At 30.0% G+C, this 22458-nt stretch overlaps 1 protein-coding gene across 1 annotated transcript in view; it reads right to left on the bottom strand.

Moving 5' to 3' along the window:
• Nucleotides 1-1243: 1243 nt before the first annotated feature.
• LOC107073568 (terminal nucleotidyltransferase 5C) overlaps nucleotides 1244-22458 on the bottom strand; it is an 82949-nt gene continuing 61734 nt past the window's right edge. The window contains 2 exon segments of the mRNA XM_015334266.2: nucleotides 1244-3309; nucleotides 3311-3586. Of these exon segments, the coding sequence (XP_015189752.2) occupies nucleotides 2221-3309; nucleotides 3311-3586 (1365 nt within the window). The 3' untranslated portion in view covers nucleotides 1244-2220.

Genomic DNA, 22458 nt, shown 5'->3' with positions numbered 1-22458 from the left:
CACTCCTATTAAGACCCCCTTCTTTTTCTCACTCACCCTTTCACTGTCTTATTTCATTAATCCTGATCAATAAATCATCTCGCAAGCTTTGTGTTTCACCCCGGAATGACATAGAAATTATCGATATAATACACTCTCGCTTTTTTCCCCTAACGCATATATTAGAGTATATATAAATACACGTACAATCACGAACACAAATACGCACCCTCCGAACTCTCGTTTTGTCCTTGTTTTTAATTTTTTTCTATCTCAACCATCAAACGATAAAAATCAACACTGTCTTCTATCTCTCTCCCTTTCTTTCTTTCTTTTAAACCCTTTTTCCGATCATCTACCTATTTGTATTATTATAATTTTTTTTCCATTTTTTCCCTCTTTATCTCTTACTTACAATAATAATAATAATAATAATAATAATAATAATAATAATAATAATAATAATAATAAAATAATAATAATAATAATAATAATAATAATAATAAAAATAATAATAATAATAATAATAATAATAATAATAATAATAATAATAATATATACCTATAAAATCAATCTTTTAATTTACGATCTATAGTTATTTTTTTTTTGATTATCTAATTTCATAATCATCTTTTTTCTTTCTTTTATACATACGCATCGGAGAGAGAGAGTACCTTTTTACCATCACCATCACCATCACCATCACCATCACCATCATCATCATCATCATCATCATCATCATCATCATCATCATCATCATCATCATCATCATCATCATCATCATCATCATCATCATCATCATCATCATCATCATCATCATCATCATCATCACCATCATCATCATCGCCATCACCATCATTATCATTATCATCATCACCATTATCATCATCATCATCATCACCATTATCATCATCATCATCATCATCATCATCATCATCATCATCATCATCATCATCATCATCATCATCACAATCATCATCATCTTTTTCATTATTATTATCCATATTATTATCATAAGAATTATTTCACAATTTTTCTCAGTTACAATATTTTTCGTTTACTTATTAATGACATTTTTTTCTTTATCTCTATCGCGAAAAAAAGAAGAAGGATAATTCCTGCTTATGATATATAATATTTCTTTCGGGAAAGGAGGGGGAAAGGAAAGAGGAGTGTGTGGAGGTTTATTTCGTCTTCTTCTTTATACAGTTTTTAGCGGTCCTCTCATCTCGATTTTATTTCTTTTTTATATTATGTATGAATCTTTTCTTTATTTTCTTTTTTTCTTGTTTTTTTTTTTTTTTTCTTTTTTTTTCGTAGAGGCACACAACAACAACAACCACAAAAGTTTTTCCTCTACCCCTAACACCCTTCATCTTCCGTCACCTTCTCTTCGGATTCTCATATATATGTATATCTCTTTCTACATCCCTCCCTCCCATCATCCTTCTCACGTTCTTTGTTCGTTGGCAAAGCAACCAGACGATGACGTCAATCGCGAGGGTATACCAATGAAAAAGTGGAAAGAGATGGAGAAGAAGAGAAGGGACAAAAGAAGAAGGGATTAATGACGGGTCGGGAAAGGCAGGTGTGACTTTCAAAAGTGTTCGTTCGTCCTTTTTGTTGTTGATTTTTTTTTGCTTTCTTCTTCTGTGGCAGCGGCGGTGGGGGTGGCAATGGAGACGAGGTGGGGACGTAGATCAACCTCCCCCGCGGTTCAGCAAGCCAGAACTACTACTTGCCCTTCTTCATCGCCTACGTTTACCACTACCCCATCAGACACTGACGTCATCGCCATGTCGACGCCATAATCGCTGCTGCTGTTGCTGCTGCTGTTATCGCTGGTGCCGTCGCCGCCATCGAGGATTTACCAACCCCAACGTCTAGTTGCAGTAGTGGTTGAAGTAATAGTAGTAGTAATGGTAGTAGTAGTAGTGGTAGTAGTAGTAGTAGTAATAATAATAATAATAGTAATAATAGTAGTATTATAAGTAGTAGTAGTAGTAGCAGTAGTAGTAGTAGTAGTAATAGTAGTAGTTGTAGATCGATTTTAGTCGATCTCACTTTGTCCCATCGTTTTCTACAGGAGCCACGGGAACACAACGAAGAAGTAGTCCACCACCACTTAGGAGGAGGAATCAACCCGCGGATGAAGATAATAACAACGAGGACGGGGTTGGTAGTAGGGTATAATAAGAAATAATTGGCGACGGTAATGGATAGGACGACGACGGGGTCGCATCACGACGAACACGCCATCCAAGAGTTGCAAGTGCAAGTATAACACGCAGTAGGTATAACGGGTGTATAATAATAGCCGTTAGCGTAAACGTAGGTCGCTGGTGGTCCCGGTGGTGGTTGTTGATGATTCGTCAGTCGTTGCTGTTGTTCTTGATAAAATACCTGGCATGCCAGATTTTGGATCAATGCAAGCGTTTGTCGCCGTTCGTGACCCATCAGACAAACCGTCGACTCTTCAACGACTTTGTGCAAAAGCATCAGGTACTTGTATTTTAGGGCTTCTTCTTCCGGCCCAACGAAATGATTCCACAAGTAGTTTTCTAGCTTCGCCTGTTGCTGACTTATATCAGGAAAGTCGATGAAGAATCTCGAACACATGTATCGCTCGAGGGTCTTTATGTAGTCCGGTTTAGCCGGCTTGTACATCTTGACCAAGAGATTGCAATATTTCAATAAACCACCGCCTCTTATCTCCTCCGGATTCCTCGTCGATATGAGTTTCTTGTGAAGATGGTAGAGTGCTTCTTGGAAATCACCGTAAACAGACTCGCCTACTACGGTTGGGTAAAAGTTTTCACCGATCGGTAATTTGCTGCACTCGTAAAATAATAACAGAGAATCTAGGACAATTTGAAAACTGTCCACGGAAAATTCGAATTGTCGTCTCATAGAGTCGACGAATTTCAATTCTACGTTCCTGTGTCCACGTGAATTCCCAAGGGATATCAAAGACCATCTATCGCCGTCGTTATTCACTTTGACCATCTTGCTGACGTAAGCTTCTTTCAAGCTGCACGTTGTTATGCGTTTTCGGCTTACACCCTCCGGTAAAAGATCGAACAAAGAACCCAATACCGCAGCCTTAACCTTGTCGTAGTTACGGCCGCTGGATAATTCAACAGCGAATATCAGATCAAGATCATTGTAAGGTTGGGATTCGGTTGCCAATACGTGCGACGCTGCACCACCGTTCAATCTGATGTCCCTTACCCTCATGCCAGCACCTCCATTACTAGGGTCACCTTCTAGTTTGCTACGTACAACTGTTACGAGATCTCTCAGTCTAACCTCCAATGTTGGAAAGTTCCCCCCTACCGTGAATGCTTACAACTTCGTCCATCACATCGTTCAATCGACGCACCTGCTCGAAACTCAACACGGCCAGCCTTTGTTGAGGATCAGGGCAATCTGAATTATTATTGTGACTGTTGTTCTTATTATTATTATTGTGTTGATTGTTCAAATGATTGTTACTGTTCTCCTTGTTCGAATCATTCCCGTTGTTGGTTTTGTTGTTCACTTGACAGAGCGACTCCATCATAGCGACCCAACGCCGGCGTTCGTTGCCAATGTCCAGAGAGCCACACTGAAACAAACAAACACAAACATATTAATATATGTTCTATTTTCAACTTTGTATATCGCAAATATGTCATTTTTATCTTCTTAATATAGCGAAAAAAAATTAAGGCAGATAAGATTGTTTAACATAATTTTCAATCGAAAGAGGGGAACGTTACGAAACACGATCGATAAATCAATACGATAACGGCATTCTCGTGACCTTCGTTTTAAAAAAGAAGTAAAAGAATAAAATGATGAAGAAGAAGACGAAGTAGATGAAGAAGAAGATGAAATGGTGGAACGCAATCGCAAAGGCAAGAAATGCCATGAGGTTACGTCCGGGTAGTTGTGGTGATGGTGGTGTGGTGTGATCGAACGAAGATGCGCGCGCGTGTACAAACACACATACACAGAACAATGTTCCTCGCCCTCTCAACCCAGAGCTGTAACTTTACTTATGAACTTTTCGTCGTGATGTGAATCGATACTCGAATAATAGAAACAAGCCAAGTTGCCACAGGTCACTGTGTTAATCGTTTCATTTTCATCAATATTCCTCTATCTATTTATCTTGAGATGATATGCACGGGTTCATTTATCGACTTACAACATCCTTCATTCACGAAAAACTAAACACAAGTTGCATGGAACAGGTAGCATCCGACATATGTTTGGAATTTTATACACTTTCGTTCGATTTATTTGTTATATTTCTATGTTGACTTGTAATAAAAGTACGTATAGATTGATATATTTTTGATAAATTTGTAATTTTATTCAAAATTGTCATAAACTATACTTTCGAGACGTGTATACGATTTTGATTGACCGGAAAAGTTGTTACCACAAAGATTTTGCGAAAAATTGTATTGAACATTTAAAAGTATTTATCTACGCAATTCTTTTAAAAGAATCCAATAAATGATCGAATAAATACTTTAGTAATTTCTAGACAAGTTTGAGAATAAAAAATAAAAATTTATTAAATAATAGTGATTTGCTATTATTAATCGGGTCAGCGAACGCGGACGCGAGAATGTGAACTTTCACTAGTCCGAGTCCATCCAACTTCTTCGAATGTATCCCGATCGATTGTAAGGACGAACTTTTGACGTGTCTGGAATGTAAAGTGGGGTAGAAAGATAGATAGGAATGATCTGTTATAGTAGGAGAAGAAGAAGACTATGATTAGGTGGGAGTTAGTAACTAGGAAGAAATAATAGCGACTAGAAAATGATGTGCCAGCTGTGTAACTTCGAACAATACGATTTTAAAATACGTCACAACAACGATAATTCTTTAAATTCATATGTCGACGATCCAGATGGATAATAAAAAAATATATATATCTATATCTAATATACACAAATAAATACTAAATTAATATTCATGACGTACATAAAAATACTGATTACGTCGTCATAGATTAAAGTGAACTAAAGAAAAGAAAAATATTCTACAAAATTTCATACTAACATCCAACAACACTCGAGAATTCAAAGTCCCATTTGTAGGACCCGTTCCGATCATCGGGAATAAAATTAAGCACCAAAAAGAAAAAGAAAAAGAAATAAAATAAAGTTTATATAAAAATATATATATATATAAAAAAAGAAGAAAAACACTAGAAGAAATTTCTTTGAGTATACCCTTCACCCTTTGGGCAAGTGTCACTTTGACGTATAGATCGTATAAGATGTGATATATATATAGATATTCGTCGTGAATAATAGCACCGATTCGCGCGGAGTAAACTGAAAAATTAGTTTCCGTCTCCGACGAGAGTCAGCAGCGAACTGAATCGTACGAAGTGAAAGGTATCTATAGGTTTTCTGGTGGCAGCAGCAGCAGTGACAGTGGCGACGGAGTTTCGTTGGAGGTGGAAGAACAAGTTGGTGGTGGTAGATAGGAGGTCATAGTGGTGTTGGGATGTTGGATGTTGGGTTGTGGGTGGTAGTGGTGGTGGATGGGTGAGTGTAGTTGTAGTAGTGGTGGATACTATCAGCAATGTACCTACGTCAGCAACGTAGCACCGAATTTTATTGGAGGGCAACACAAAGTCCTATGTATACGATTGACATCACTACAATTTCTCCTTTTCACCCTCGTCACCTATACTCCTTTTCTTCCTTCTTGTCATCCTACTACAATTATGCAACATTGTCACGATAATATCATAATCCTGTACAAATTTAAATATCATTTTGATAATTCATCTAAAAATGTGTTACAATTTAAACATTTCATATTCTTTTATCTGTATCTCTGTATTTCTATTTCCAGTTGAACATTCATTGATTCATTCGTTATGTGAAATGTTGAGGATAGAATTTCTTTGATGATGATGATGATGTGTGTGTATGCTCCCGCGCGCGCAAGTGTGTGTAAATTCTAGTCGACGAGAGTTCTCCAACGTGTCCCCTATCGCGCATCCACCCACCTATCGCTCGATCTAACCAACCCTCAACCTTCCTCTTCCTTTTCCTTCCTTTCCTTCTTTCTCTTTCTAATGCTGCAGGACTTTCTATGACGTCACAAAGAGCAAGCGGGGGCGCCTCTGAATGAACACGCAGTCAAATATATCTACCATTAAATATCTTTTACTACACTACTACTACTACTACCATCACCACTACTGTCGCTACTGTTATAAATTCTTCTCATCGTAAATAATCGTAATTTTCTATTTATTTATTTATTTCATTTTCAACAATTTTTTTTTTACAAACGCCAAGTCTACGATAAATTCATACGTAAAAAAACATCCATATTTAATTATATGAAAAATCTGACTTACGAATAAAAACATGATTTATACAACTTTATAAAAATGTTTTATACTCATGCGGATAAATTTTTAAGATCAATTAAAACGATTAGAGTGCGTTTTATATATATATATATATATATAACCATAATTTTCCGATAGAGAGTTGAAGTGTCCCTTAACTCGAGTTTGCTTTTAACTTAGCAGCGTGGGGGCGTATTTACTATGATAAAAAATAAATAACACAAAGAAAAGGAACAAAAATTTCTACAGAGAGGGGGAAGATAATAAAAAAAAACAAATAAAAATAAAGACAAAGTAAAAGACGGAAATTTTCAAAATATATTTTTGACGCGCATGCGCGTACTCACCCTCTCATTTTTATTTCGTCACCAATTCCTACATTTTGCGGACAGAAGGGGAGAGGAAGAAGGAAAAAACTAAATGCACGACACACGACGAACAAACGTTATCGACTTTGTTATAATAATCATCGTACTCACGTCACAAGTTACAAATGTGTACATAGATGTGTCATTGATAGATCGTTTAATACAACAATCTTTCATTTCCTATAATCTACAAGTTAGTTCAAAAATTTCAAAATTGTTATTCAATTTTCCCTTTTTTTTTTTTTTTTTTTTTTTTTTACGACGATCATCATTATCGTCATCATCACCATCATTATTATTAAATTTATGATTGTATTTTATAAACATTGTACACGTATAGTAAGTTCAAGTAAACGCGATAAGATTTTTCTTCCATTTTTTTTTTTAATAATTTATAGAAAAAATGGAAAAAGAAAAAGAAAAAAATATAATAAAGTAAAAATAATCGATTATATGAACATTTATTTGTTCATACTTCATTTCCGTTTCTGCTATTTTCTTTGTTTCCTTTTTTTTTATAAGAAAACAATAACTTTCTTATCGCGGTATGTTTACCTTCGCAGATTTCGAGATAAGGTTATTCTTAATAAAAAGTCTTTGATTAAAATCTAATGGTAAGTGCATTTATATATATAATACATATATATAGTTACGCGGAATGATAATTTCTGGGAATTGAGGAGGATTCGCGTTAACAATTTATTGACAAGGAAAACAACAAGAAGAAAGAGATAAAGAATGAGGAGATTATCGATTCATAATTTAAAAAAAATAATTCAGAAAGGTCAAACACCTACGCAAACGCATGCATACGAACGCATTAAATAAATTATGATCGATAAATGCCATAATATTAATTAAACTAGACAGAATATATATCGTAAGATAGTAATGAAAATAAATAAAAGTCTACGTAATAAATTCTATCTAATAAAATAAATGAATACACTTTTTATTATTATTATTATTATTATTATTATTATCTATGATTTTAGGTAGACTGTTATTTAATCATTAAATAAAATTTAAAATAGTTAAATATAATATTAAATAAAAGTCCACACACAGATACAATATTCTAAATCAAAGAATTATTCCATTTTTTCCTTCTATTTTTAATACATATTATTTTATAAAAAATATATATTTATTATTTATGACTTTAAATTGACATCAATTTAAATCATTAAATAAATCTAAAAATAGTAAACTAAAATATTAAATAAAAGTCCAGGTAAAACCACAAATAACAATAATAAAAAAAACAAATATTATTTTTAACTGCAATAAATGATAATGTAAAAACGGAAAGGGAAAAAAATGAGAAAAACAATATCGGAGAAGTTGCTTCTCTCTCATTCTCGTTAACGTTAATGTTCGCGGAACCGGAAAACGTAGCAAGCAGCAGCATCAGAAGCAGCGTGTTTGAGATGCCAGTATAGCGCATATATATGTATAATGTGTATAGACATACATACACATACTATTTACGTGTATATACGTATGTAATATGTATATGTTCTGTGTATGTAGCTAGTAGCAGGGGTCAGCGAATGATCGTCCATACGTCCTAGAGTTGATTTCGTATGAAGCAAGAGGAGAATGGAATGGAAATGACGACAACAGAGGCGGATCAACGTGCGCGCGTGCTATCAAGCACGTTGCAAATTGTAATACGCCTTCATCGAACCGTGCATATACATATACATATATATAATATACATATATATATTTTATGCATCAAGATATAAATATATATCTAACATTTATATATGCACATGTATGTATGTATGTATGTATGTATGTATGTATGTATGTATGTATGTATGTATGTATGTATGTATGTATGTATGTATGTATGTATGTATGTATGGGGGTGTGTGTGTTTGCGCGCGCGTGTGTGTAATGAGAGACACTTTACATGTACACGATCGAAGTTACGTTCAGTTTTCATCCACGTGATCATTTCTCGCAGTTGCATCTAATAACGTAATCGATATCTCTCTACGGAAATTTCATTTAGATTATTTATTATACTATTATTATTATTATTATTATTATTATTATTATTATTATTATTATTATTATTATTATTATTATTATAATGAGAATTTATATTATTAAGATATTGTAATAATATACAATTGATACAAAAGGATTATTTTTATAAATATTTTTATAGTTAAAATTGTAATAAGAATTTATTTGTTGTTAGAAACAAAATTGTATTCGTAATCCTATTAAAATATAAGCAATTTTTTTATCTTAATATTAATTAAAAATAAATATATATTTTATATAAATATTAAATGATGACAACAATTCACCTACAAATCTATCTAATCTATTTAACTATATATATATATATTTAATCGCAGTCTTATAACAATATATAAAAACATACAAATATAGAAATTGAATTTGAATATAAAGCAGTGTCAAAATAATTCATCGAATATAAAACATTCTAAAGATGATATCTATTCGTGTATATGTATATGTTAATGACCGGATATTCTATAAAATATCCATATTATGCATATTGTTCATAACATATATACGTTGTAATGGTAATGTACATAAATTGTTACGTTACATTATTATCAAATATGTGAGTTAGAAAAAACCAATTTTCTCCCTCTCTCTCTCTTTATTATTCGAGATGCGTTTTAGTTTTTCCATTCTCGTCCTCGTTTTTTCTTTTCTCCTTTATCAGATACTCGTTGACGCGTAATCGTTATAGCAACAAGCTCATACACCCACGCATAAGCTTGATCTCAACGTAGAATACTAAGAGCAAATGAAGAGAAAGAGAGAGAAAGAGAACACCGGGAAAGTACGCCAACGCAAGTTGCGATACACAACAAACGAACCAAGTAGTAATCTTTCTCGTCCCTCAGTTTTGGTATTGATTTTTTTGTTCTACGCGTTTTAATATCTTTCCTATTTTTGCACAAGAAAATATTTTCTAATTTCTCTTTTGTCTTTTCTAACGTAATAATTCTTTTATTTATTTACTTTTTTGTTTTTCGTTGTCATTCTTATCCAATAAAGAATAAAAATATTTGTATTAAATTTAACACGTTGACACTGCCATTACATGAAACAATTTTATATAATGAATAAATTTATTTAATAAAACACAGTTTTTCCTTTTAATCTTGTTTTTATGTTTTTTTATAAAATGAAAAAACTTTGAATATTCGTTAACCAATTATATACCTATTATGTATACTTGTACTATTTCAAATTTTAAACTTTTTTTTGCTTTATATGAAAGAGAAAAAGAAATTATGAAGCAATAACGACGTTTGACGTTAGTAACTACTTGATAATTGCTTTGAACGATTTCTGACTTTATTACATTGAACGGTAATCAAAGACAACGGTAAAATTGCGTTAACCGTGATTAGAAAAAATGATCTCCGGTATTATCGATTCGATTCATACGTTATCGATTACTCGCTAACCTTGAATATAGTTGAACCATATTATTTTGTCTTTCTTTCTTCAAGATATTCAAAGTTCAATTTAAAAAGTAAAAGATTTATCATGGATGTAACTAAAAACACAAAAAAAAATTGCAGAATTTTGAATCTTATCAAAAAATGAATAAATCTTCACAGATATTTAGCGTTCAATTTAAAATATAAAATAAATTATATATCAAGGATGTAACTGAAAAAAAAAGACAATTTAAATCTTATAAATGAATAAAATAAATCTTCGCGTTAATTTTTTTTTAACAAAATGCGCATGAACGTATTTATGTAGTGCGCGTGCGTGGCGTGGAGAGTTTATAAACGTATAAATCGAAATAAATTTCAAGAAAAAGAAGAAGAAGAAGAAGAAGAAGAAGGAAAAAAGAAAAGTAAAAGAATAAAATTACGATAGAATAGAAAAAGTTAGATGAGAAAAGTCAAAGAAGTGCCTATAGATGATATCGAACATGGAGTAAAAAGGAATAGATAAATAATAGACGAAATATCGACATGATAAAGAATTTAATGTCAGACTTATTTGTCGTTAAAACATACAACGTAGATAGACACACATATACGTGCATACATAAATGAATACACGTATATAATATGATGTATGTATCCCTAACGTTACGTTCTTATCCGTGGTAACGTTGCTTTTGCGGCGTCATTTCTTGCCCTAGATTTTCTCGCGGATATTATTCTCTGCAATTCCTTCTCCTCCCGTCTCTCCTTCCCCCCTCTTGACCCCCTCACCGTCATATAAATCGTGATGGTACTAGCTAGCTAGCTAGCTAGCTAGCTACCTACCTACCTACCTATCTAACTATCTATCTAAGCTAGCTTATTGTTAGATAGAACTAAACTTTAACGACACAGCAGCAGGTTTTGCTTGCTTTCTTCTTCCGTGAAAATGGATGAACTTCTCTATGCTCAATAAATAAATAACAAAATAGAAATATAGTCAAAGAAGAAACCCCCACACCTCCTCCTCTGCATTAGGAAAAGAATTATCCTTCTAAGGAATAAAGAAAAATTATAAAATGTTCATGTTTTTTAATGTATATTTTCTATACTCATACCGGGAATTGATCCATCGTTTTTTTTTGTTCCTTAACTTATGCTAATAAATAAATTTGATAGGAAAAGTATAGGCAAAACATTTGGGGAGGGAGGATCAATATCCATCATATTTTTTCTAAATTTATGCCAATAAATAAATTTGGAAAGTAAAGATGGGACATTTTTTTTTTTTCGTTTTAAATACATATTATCTATGTTTATACTGTTACGATCTATCGATTTATTTGAAACTTATGTCAATCTATATATATATATATATATATATAAATTTTAAAAGAGAAGGCAGGACATTTTCTTTTTGGTTTGTTTTAAATGCATATTATCTACATTCAATTTGGATTGATCCGCATCGTTCATCAAACTTCTTCACGCACGAATAAAGTATCCAATTTAACGATGCATCGATCTTTCCGCGAAGGAGAGAAAGAGAGAGAGAGAGAGAGAGAGAGAGAGAGAGAGAGAGAGAGAGAGAGAGAGAGTACCTCGAAGAAATTCAATTATAAACGCGTGGGCGGATCCAATTAATTGGCAGAACCGGCTGTGAATTATTGCCTCTACTTTGGCTCTTTAATCAATGATCGATCAATCGATCGATCGATCGAATCGGTCTTAAATTGTTTCGTCATGACTTATAAATAATGAAAAAAAGAAAAAGAAAAACAAAAGGAAATTTATCCTAACATATTATAAAATAATACATGTTAAACCCTTCGAATGCAAAACTCGCCTAATGATTGCAATCACCGGAAAGAGAATAATTTATCTGTTAATGTTTAACTATTTTGATAAAATAAAGGGGAAAAGAAAGAAAAAATAATTTCGAGGCAAAGAAGGTTGAAAAAAATGTATAAGCGCATATATGTGCCCATAGCACTCATAGGATTAATGTTTCATTGAAAAAAAGAAAAGTATATAGAAGAGAAAACTCATACTAAAAATAAATGATTAAAATTCATAATGGAGTAGAAAAAGAGAAAGGAGAGAAGAAAATGAGAAGGAGAGTGAATACATTCCGTAGTAAATTTGTGTATAATCGTGTACAGCCTGTGCGTGTACGCGTACGTGTACGTGTATGTGTGTAAGTTTGTCCCCTGAAGCACGTAAGTGCTACGACACATAGCCATAAGTGGAAAAGGGGGTCAGTGTGTATAGAGACTATAAGCGAGTAGGAACACAACGTCGCTGAAGAACCCGAGGATGGCCCAGTTTTGTTAGGGGCCGATCGCTAGGTCGTTGATCCGAAGACTCTCCACCTCCGTAAGTCAGACCGACTCGCAAACGGTGACTACACACAACACACGATGAGACTCACTCTTCCGACCGACCATGGTTTATTAACCCACTCGTATTATCTTCTTCTCTCATTTCTAATTGTAATTTTATTTACATATTATCAACATTTATTAAGAATATTTTTTTTCTTTTTTCCCCTCTTTTAGTCATCTTGTTTAATTATTTATTTTATTTATACTAGCACATGTGTATATTTATGTGCGTGTTGAGATTAATTAAATTAATAATCATTATATTGGAAATTTTAATATAAAATTAATTTTTATATTACCTTTTTTTTATATTATTTATTTTATATTTGCGTAAGTGTATCTTTATCTTTTATTAATAAGTATAAAATTATCTTTAAGATAATCTTGTCATCTTGTTTGATAATTTTGTTTTGTTATATAATTTATTTTATATTTGTATAAGCGTATGTGTGCTGTATAGGTGAAAAATTATTAATAATAATAATCATTAAATATTATTTCGGAAATTTTAATATAAAAATAATTGTCTTCCTGTTATACAAATTTGATTTGATTTAATTTATTTTATATCAATGTGAGTGTGTGTATGTATTATACATACAACATAAAATAATTAAATGATTAGTAATGATAATATTGGAGTTTTTAATACGCGAAAAATTATAAAATAATTTCTAAATGATTATTTTTTTTAAATATTCTGTTTTCTTTCTAGAAAATAAGAACAAATTAAAGAAAATGATAGACAGAGTAAGTGTAGGTAACACTTAGGGGCTTCCACAAGTTCGGAAAATGGTTCGACCTTGACGTTGTTGGATAAAAAAATCCTTCCTACTTGGCTTCACGACTAGACAAATTTGTGATGACTATACTACGACGATGTGTTACGAGCTTCAAAAAATATACAACCACTTTAAGCTTCTAAAACTTAGTTGTTCTTATTAGACTACGGAAAGAATTAATTTCGTATAAAAATAAATCTATAAAACATAATGAAAATTATAAATATATATGAAACAATATACTAATAAAATAAAAATATGATTTATATAAATTTAATTAAAATCAAACACATGCACATAAACATACATGAAAAGTCAATATTTTTACTAATTAAACAAATAATATAAAATATAAATTATTTCTACTGAATTTTGTAATAATTACAAAAACAAAATGTATATCACGAAATCGTTAAAGCAAAGTTTTAAAACTGGTGTATAGGAAACCTATGTAAAACATTAGAAACGATATCGCATACCAGTTACACTTAAGCTTTATTCGTGTTGTCTTGTATGCCCTAAGACTTCGGCTTTCGTACTAAACTCTATAAAATTATGTAATATGTTTAATCGGCTTTGTTTAATTACAACAAATTATTTTCTCTATCATTTTTATTATAATTTTTTATTGTATACGCAAATCAATGTAAAACGTTAAATCAAAAAACCAACAAAATTCTTTTAACGGTGTTACGAAACTTCATTTATTTTGAATACAAAAATTACAGTAAAATAATTCAACATTTTTTATTACAACCAAATTAACCAAAATGCAATAAGAAAAGACTGTACGAGAGAATAAATGAAAAAAATAAACGAATAAAATAGATAAAATTTATTTATTATGGGATTAGAAACCAAGTTTTCAATTATGGTTGCGAAACTGACAAAAAAATTGTTTAATGTGAATATAAAACTAAATAAATTAATTAAATACAAATGTTTTTAAATGTCGTTTCATTTAAAAGTATCGTTGATTTATCCAATTTTTATCAATTACTTTATCTACTTAAATCTTTGTTTAAATCTCTTGAAAAGTATGCGATCCTATGATCGAAAGATTAAAGTTCTTAACCGATTAAAAGAATAAATCGGCTTTCAAACCGATTTCTAATAATAGATTTAGTATTTGTTCACCTTGTTGTATATCAAATACTCGATTATGTGTGATTGAAATATTACGTAAAATATACGATGTTGATGACATTAAACGATAAACTTATTCGAAATCATTTAATGTAAGATAATTTATCAAATATATTTATAATGTGGTACATTAAATGTCGTTCAATCAAGTAAACGATATTGAACGCGTCATGTATATTAATATGCATTAACTATCGTCAAATGAATGTATTATTAATGAAGAAAATATATATATATATATATATATATATATATTTTGATTAATTATTTTTTCAATTTTGTAACGTAGCGATTAAACGATTCCAATTATATTCCCCAATAACTTTCACTGATTATCATTATCAAAAATCATTTTCTTCATAAAAGAATCTTTAATAAATATTTAAGCAATCGAATAATAAATTTTCAAAATCACTTAAATTTCCATTTAAAAAACATTACGTAACTTTGAAGGAAAACGATGAAAAAATTTTAATACTAGTTTACAATTGTACCATAGACTTGTTCGTATCTTTTACAAAAAAAAAAAAAAAAAAATAAATAAATAAAAATAAATAAATAAAAAGAAGATACAAATGAAACGTAATGATACGTATAAACAGTAACTAAATTAAAAATTTTCGTTATTCGTGACAAGGTGAAAAAAAAACTAAAAATATTAATAATAATCATGGCTAAAATTAATTATAAATTGTAGATAATAATCTGTTTTAAGATAAAAATAAAAATAAGAATAGAAGAACAAAAATGTAAAATACAAAATGCAAAATAAAACGACGACAGTGACGTGATGTCGGGGGTGTTATTTTCGCTGATGTGAATCAGAAAGAAAAAGACAAGAAAAGTTTGAGCTTTAAAATGGCACTGATCCGAACCGGCAGTCAACTTTACTTGCTAGCAATTATAAATTGCTATCGCGATATATTCTCCGGTGAACCGAGTCGAAAGCATTAACGTCCCTTAATTACAATGTTACGAACGAGACCCGATAAGATGACACCAGAGAGAAAGGTTATACACGGTGTCTTTGATATAACACGCAAAATACGGCTCAAAGGTTCTACCATCCTATCGCTCGTATTATTTTATTTTTCTTTCTTCTTTTTTATAACGTTATTTCGTTAAATGTGAAAAGACCAAAAATAAAAATATATAAAACTAAAATGTATCGCGAAAAAAAAATCGCTTTATATATGTATTTTTATTTCATCAATGGCAGTTTATGAAATAATAAAAAAAAAATAAATAAAAAAATGAGGGGGGAGGAGAAAGAAAAAATTGTTTACGGCGAATAATCGATAATTTTTATTTTATTTTATTAAAGTTAGATTATTAATGGCCATGCAGTCGATACGACTGTAAATAAAAAAAAGGGGCGGGGGAATGTCTTAGAAAAAAATTAGATCGATTATTTATATTATTTTGTTGTATAATTTTTTTTCAAATTGAAAGGAATTTTTGTTTGGTATGTTTAAAAAGAGAAATGACACGATACTAATATTTTCGTAAAAAGCAAAATGATACCGTTCGTTCAATTTTTTGTTGTAAATTGTTTTTAAAATAGGTAATTGTGTGAGTGAGCAGGTAAATGGGTGAATGTGTGAGTGATTTTTTTAAAGTTGCGAGTTCCCTACTCGTCACATCGTAACTCTTATTATTGTTATACAACAGTAATGGACTTCAACAGGTTGATAAGCGATATTCTGAAGGGGAATAAAAGCGAATAGGAAAATAAATAAGGAAAATAATAAGAATGAACGGAATCTATTGTTTTGTTGATTATTTTTATAAATCTCTAAGAAAATAGATACATAAATAAATAAATAAATAGGTAAATTAATTTAATATAAATATAATATTAATGCAAGAGAAATAATATGCTACGCGTTTAAATAATATAAAAATACAAGACATACACGGGAAAGAATTTTCTATAATATTACCAATAATGAAAAAAAAAAAAAAAAAAAAAAAAAAAAACAAGGAAATTAGTCAAATAGATAAATAACTAAATAAGAATACAAAAAATACGTGAGGGAAAAATATGCTATCTGTTTCTAATACAAGAAATAATTAATTAAATAGATAAATAAATAAATAAATACATAGAAAAGTAATAGAAAGAATAAAATTAAAAATAAAATATGTATGCGTTTAGAAAGAAAGAAAATCGAAATATTATAGTTTACGATGAGTTATATACACGAACATAAATATAGTATAGAGAAGCCAGTGTGACGATTCCCGCACGATTCTCTTAACATACGCGCATTTTATCGATTTTCCAAGGAATAATGAAGGTTCGTGAGAACTCTTAGATGCATAGTCACACGAATATATTATACACACTCTCTTCTTTTTATGCTTTTTTTTTTTCTTTTTCTTACGACCGTGAGACTAGAACACCACCTACCATATTTGTACATACACTTCCCATTTATTTCGTGAGTTTAGAAATTAGGAATTTATTTTCTAAAAAGAAAAAATATTCATGTGGAATATATTACTATATATTACTGCGGGACGAATTAAATAAACAATTAAAATGGTATTTTACATTCTTAATTCTATTTTTATAAATAGAAAATTAATTTCGTTAGAATTTATTTCACGAGTTAAGATAAATAATAACAAAATGTTTAAAATGTTCACGTAAAAACGTGGTACAAATCGAATAATTTAATATATATAAAAGAAAAACAAGGAGAAAAGATTTGATTGGATTATTTCTTTACTATTTGGAAAGATATTATTTTCTAATTTTTTTCTAATCCATACGAAAATCTTGCCCGCCATATTACAATCGCGAAATACGACGACTTACCTTTCGATGAATCTTCTATGAAAACTCTCACGACACAAACTTCTTTATATCTCTTTCTCACTTTTTTTTTTATTTTTTCTTTCTCACCTATCTTTTACCTTTGGTCTCTCTCTTTTAACTCGTTCTGCGAAATAATTTCGATCTATCGCTTAGAAGTAAAAAAAAACCTCTTATTATTTATATATATTATTTTTATTATTAGAACAAAACGATTGAAACTTCCAACGCCACTTTCGTCGATAAACGAATTAATATAATAAAAAAAATATGAAGAATAATATGAAATGAATATGAAATATGAATAAAAAAAAAAAATATGAAGACTGAAAAGAAATTAGATTTAAATTTTGTCTAATTGGTCTATATTCCCTTATAGTTAATTGATTAAAACCATCAAGTCATCGTTAACCACGGTTATCGTCAAGCAAAAAATATCGCGTCAGATAAATGCACATATACAGTCAAATACTATCTTTTACAATTCGAAACTCAAGCTTATGTAACTTCTTATGCTTGTGTACCTCGCACGTAGGTAGTCCACACATAAACACATAAACACACACACAGAAAATGAGTGAAAGAAAGAGAGAGAAAGAAAGAGAGGTAGGAAAGAAATACAAGGACGAGATGAGGACGAAATTGCTATGCACTCTCACTCTCTTACTCTCTCACTCTCTCTCTCATGTATCGCGTCGTTGACGCTCGTGCGATTATCAGACTTCCGTCCAAGCTACTCGACTGAACTTGACAAACGACCGACCATCTAGAAAACACACATCATACATATACATAAGCACACAAGTATGCATTTATACACGCGAAAAACGATACATACATATCTACATATGCATCACATATGTATCACACATATATAAACATTTATTAATATAAAACTAAGGACATAACAAAACTGACTTTTTTATCGCTTATAATTACGATGTAGGAGGTTTCTATCATTTAATAATACTTTTATACCTCTTTTTCATTCCAAATTGAGTCAATAAGGTGTGACGAATTTTATTAAAAGTATTTTATTTTTAATTGGTTTTGTAGTTTATCCCCTTTATCCCTTTTTCGTTACATTTCGATTATCGATTAAGGAAATGTTTTATTATACGTGAATTATGATAGTAATTTTTTTCGCTTGTTCTTTTTTTTCTTTTGTTCTTTCTATTTAATGTTTTAATCGTGATTTGATTCTTCTTATTTTTCTTATTTGATAATTTTTTTTTCTAATATTTTGATTATTGATTGAGGAAACTTTTTAGTATAAGCGAATAATTATAATAATTTAACATTTCTTTCGTTTGTTCTTTTATTTTTTCTTTCTATTTAATGTTTCTATCATGATTTAATTCTTTTTCTTCTTCTTCTTCTTTCATAATTTTCCATCTAATATTTCGATTATCGATTAAGAAAATGTTTTACTATACCGAATGACTATAATAATTTAAAATTTTGTTCATTGGTTTTTTTTATTTTCTATTTAATGTTTCAATCGTGATTTGATCCTTCTTCATCTTCTAAGATAATTTTCTATCTTTATTTATTTTCTGCCATGCAAATATATATCCATCCGAGTTTGTGTGACGAAACATAATTACGATCGAGGATGAAAATCAAAATGGCAGATCGATTTGTCGATAAGCCTAAGAGGTAATTGCAAAATATGCCGGATGGAGGATTATTATTGAATTATACTTATCGATTGATCCTTTCTATGGTTTACGTATTCACATTTTGTTTTAAATCATTTGCGACGTATGAAAGATATTCTTCATAAGTACGAACACGTAGAATTCTAAATGATTTTTGCTGACGATTATATTTTTATTACAAACTACGAGCATAATTTAAAAAAAATAAATAAATAAAAAGAAACCCAAAAAAATTAACCACGTGATACATTACCGCCAGAATGCACAATTCATTGTCAGTGTGTAATACATGCATGATACATGCAAATTCTATATTAATGGGTTTATCCAGTAGAATAAAATAAAATAAAATAAAATAAAATAAAATAAAATAAAATAAAATAAAATAAAATAAAATAAAATAAAATAAAATAAAATAAAATAAAATAAAATAAAATAAAATAAAATAAAATAAAACAAAAAATAAAATTACTGTCTTTTATTGGTACTATTAGTGGGTACAAACATCCTATTTAAATCACGTAATTAAAATATGTGTCGTCCAGTAAAGACAAGTGCAAGAATATGAATCATTCAACGATGAAATATTGGAAATACGGATCACAGTCGTAAACATGTTAAAAAAGCAGAAAAGAAAATAAATAAAACAAGGAAACAAAATGATTAAGGCTTTACTATTTGTTAATAAGGAAAATGTCGGATTGATTCGTATAAAAATGTGAAAAGTTTCATTGTTTTACAATTTATAGTATTATCCAGACGACAATATTATGCACATTTGTTAAAATTTTCTATGGATTAAGAAATATAATAAAATAATAATAATACTAATACTAATAATAATAATAATAATACTAATAATAATAATAATAATAATAATAATAATAAACAAAAATATGATTTGATATAAAAAACGTGCTGACGAACGGCGACCATGTTGACTTTTTTTTCTACGAGGAAAAAGAATACTATGACGACGATGGTTAACACGGTAAATCGATTGAGAATAGTAAGCTGGATTCGTTTCGGTTAATGAGATGGCGAACTTTCAAAGAGAGTGAAACCACTTTTACATTAGTGCATTCCTGGACAGATGTGAGTGGAATTCAATGATTGTTAGAAAAATACAGTAAGTAAAAGTTTTTACCACTTATGTGGACTTTATGTTGGATAAAAAGAAAAACAAAGTATCAGAATTTAAAAATCAAGGAGGAGGGAAAAGAAAAAGAACAAAAATAATAAAATTAAATCAAACCGACAGTAGGATTAGAGTGGAGTGGAGTAGAGTGATGTGGGGTGCGGTGAGGAGGGGTGTAAATGAAATAACGAGTTAATTGGTCAACAGGTATTCAAAATTCGCGCGAACATAAAAATACTTTCGAAATTTCTTGAATTCCGTTACTCCAGACGAAAAGAAGAGAAGTGGAAAAAGGAAGAAGAAAAAAAAAAGGAAACAGGAAAATTAAACTAGAAAGAAAGAAAAGAAGGAAAAACGGGAAAAAGAATAAAAAGAAAAAGAGAATCGACGTGATACGCAAACGTAATCTGACTGTTGATTGGCTAATCGACCGGTCTAACTCTTTCTTAGTTTCTAGACAAGAGGAATTTCTAAGGTAGGTAAGATATAAAATTCCTTTGGAGTTGTGTGTGCAGTTTGCTATCGAAACGTAGAACAACAACCCTTTATATCTTCTTACGCCATCAAATTAAGCCGTTCGCGCTTACAATATAACGACCGATGGAAATATTTGAAATAAAAAGATAAATGGACAGAAAAAGAGAGAGGGAGGGAGAGAGAGAGAGAGAGAGAGAGAGAGTAATAAATAAATAAATAAATAAAAAGAATAAACAAGGAACTGTGTATTTTTCCTTTCGATTATAGTGAAGCTAAATTACGAGCTCGATGGAATGAGAAACGCGCTGACGAATGGCGGCCATGTTGATTTTTTTTCCACGAAGAAAAAAGAACAGATTCTTTAGAAATATCTTTTTACATTTTTTTTTTATATATTATTAATTATATTTTACGATTTCTTACTATGTATACTAAATATTATATATTAAAGGAACGTGTAATCGAGGAAAACATCTGTTGTTATAATTTTACCTTATTATTTCTATATGTTAATCTTTGTATTATTTCTTACACCTTTTTGGATAAAAATGGTTATTAATTATATATATATTATTAATAAACATTATATAGTTTATAATTTATATTATATTATATTTATTTATATATATATATATATATATATATATATATATATATATATATATATATATATATATATTTATTTATATTATATTATATATATAATATAAATTATAAACTATTCAGAAATTTAAATCACAAACGTGGTTTTATATATTTAAATAAAAGTTTTGAATTATTTAGACAAAGATATAATGGCAAAAATATTTGAAACATAATAGAAGATGTAATTTTGTTATATTTTGGCTTGTTTTTTGGTTTAAAGACAATGATTTATGTTCTCGAAATATTATAAAAAGGGTAAATAAAAATAAAAATAAGAATAAGAATAGGAATAATAAGACGAGCCTAGGCGAGAATGTTCGAGCAAATGTCTCGTATATATCCTAAATACCAGAAAAAGGTCACGTTCGCGGTAACCGATGAGTCTTCCAACAAAATACATTCACATATCTTCTTTATACACACATAAACATTTATACATACAAACAGACATATATAATACGTATAGCAATACGCGAATGCAAGTTTCTTGGCAAACGTGCTATGAGTATTCGTGCAACTCACGTCTAACTTCTTATACTTCATATTTATTGCTTATTGCTACGATCATCACCAAAGATGACTTTTTCTTTCCTCCCCCCTTCTCCTAATCTTTCTATGTTTAAGTAGTTTTCCCTTTTCAAACAGAGAAAAAAGAAAAGGAGAAAGAATTTGAAACGAGTGAAACGTTTTTAGCAACGCCTAGTTGTGAGTGGATCATTTCCATAAATATATATATATATATATACAATAAATTAATTGAATATTTATAATATGTTAATAATTATTTAAGTCATTTGTCAAATCCTATAATTACCAATCAACTCGATGAACCCAGAATTGTGGGGAAAATATATAAAATTATATACAATATTCAAATTAAATAAAAAAGAAAAGTGAAATTAATTTTGTTTAAATTACTCTTACCCCAATTATTTTGAATATTAAATAAAATATAAATAATAAATCAATTTAGAATTTGTTGATCGTAAAAAGATCGAAAAAGTGTACTACTATCGAAGTTCGAACGTTTCGTAGAGCACCTAATCAACTTATGCAGTACTTTGCCGAGAAACGTCTTAATTATCTCGATTACCAAGAAGTAAATCTTACATCGGTAGATGTGTATGTAGTAACTTTGTGAGTGACGAGGTTAATGATCCCTCGAGACTCATTGACACGTGCGTTAAACTTAACGAGCGCAAAGAACTAAAAGTCAACACTTGTTTTCTCTCTTT

The sequence above is a fragment of the Polistes dominula genome, unplaced genomic scaffold (genome assembly GCF_049000335.1).
Source record: "Polistes dominula isolate Pdom_NZ unplaced genomic scaffold, Pdom_raw_medaka contig_31, whole genome shotgun sequence".
NCBI classification, from domain to species: Eukaryota; Metazoa; Arthropoda; class Insecta; order Hymenoptera; family Vespidae; genus Polistes; species Polistes dominula.
This window is presented reverse-complemented; position numbering and strand designations above follow the sequence as displayed.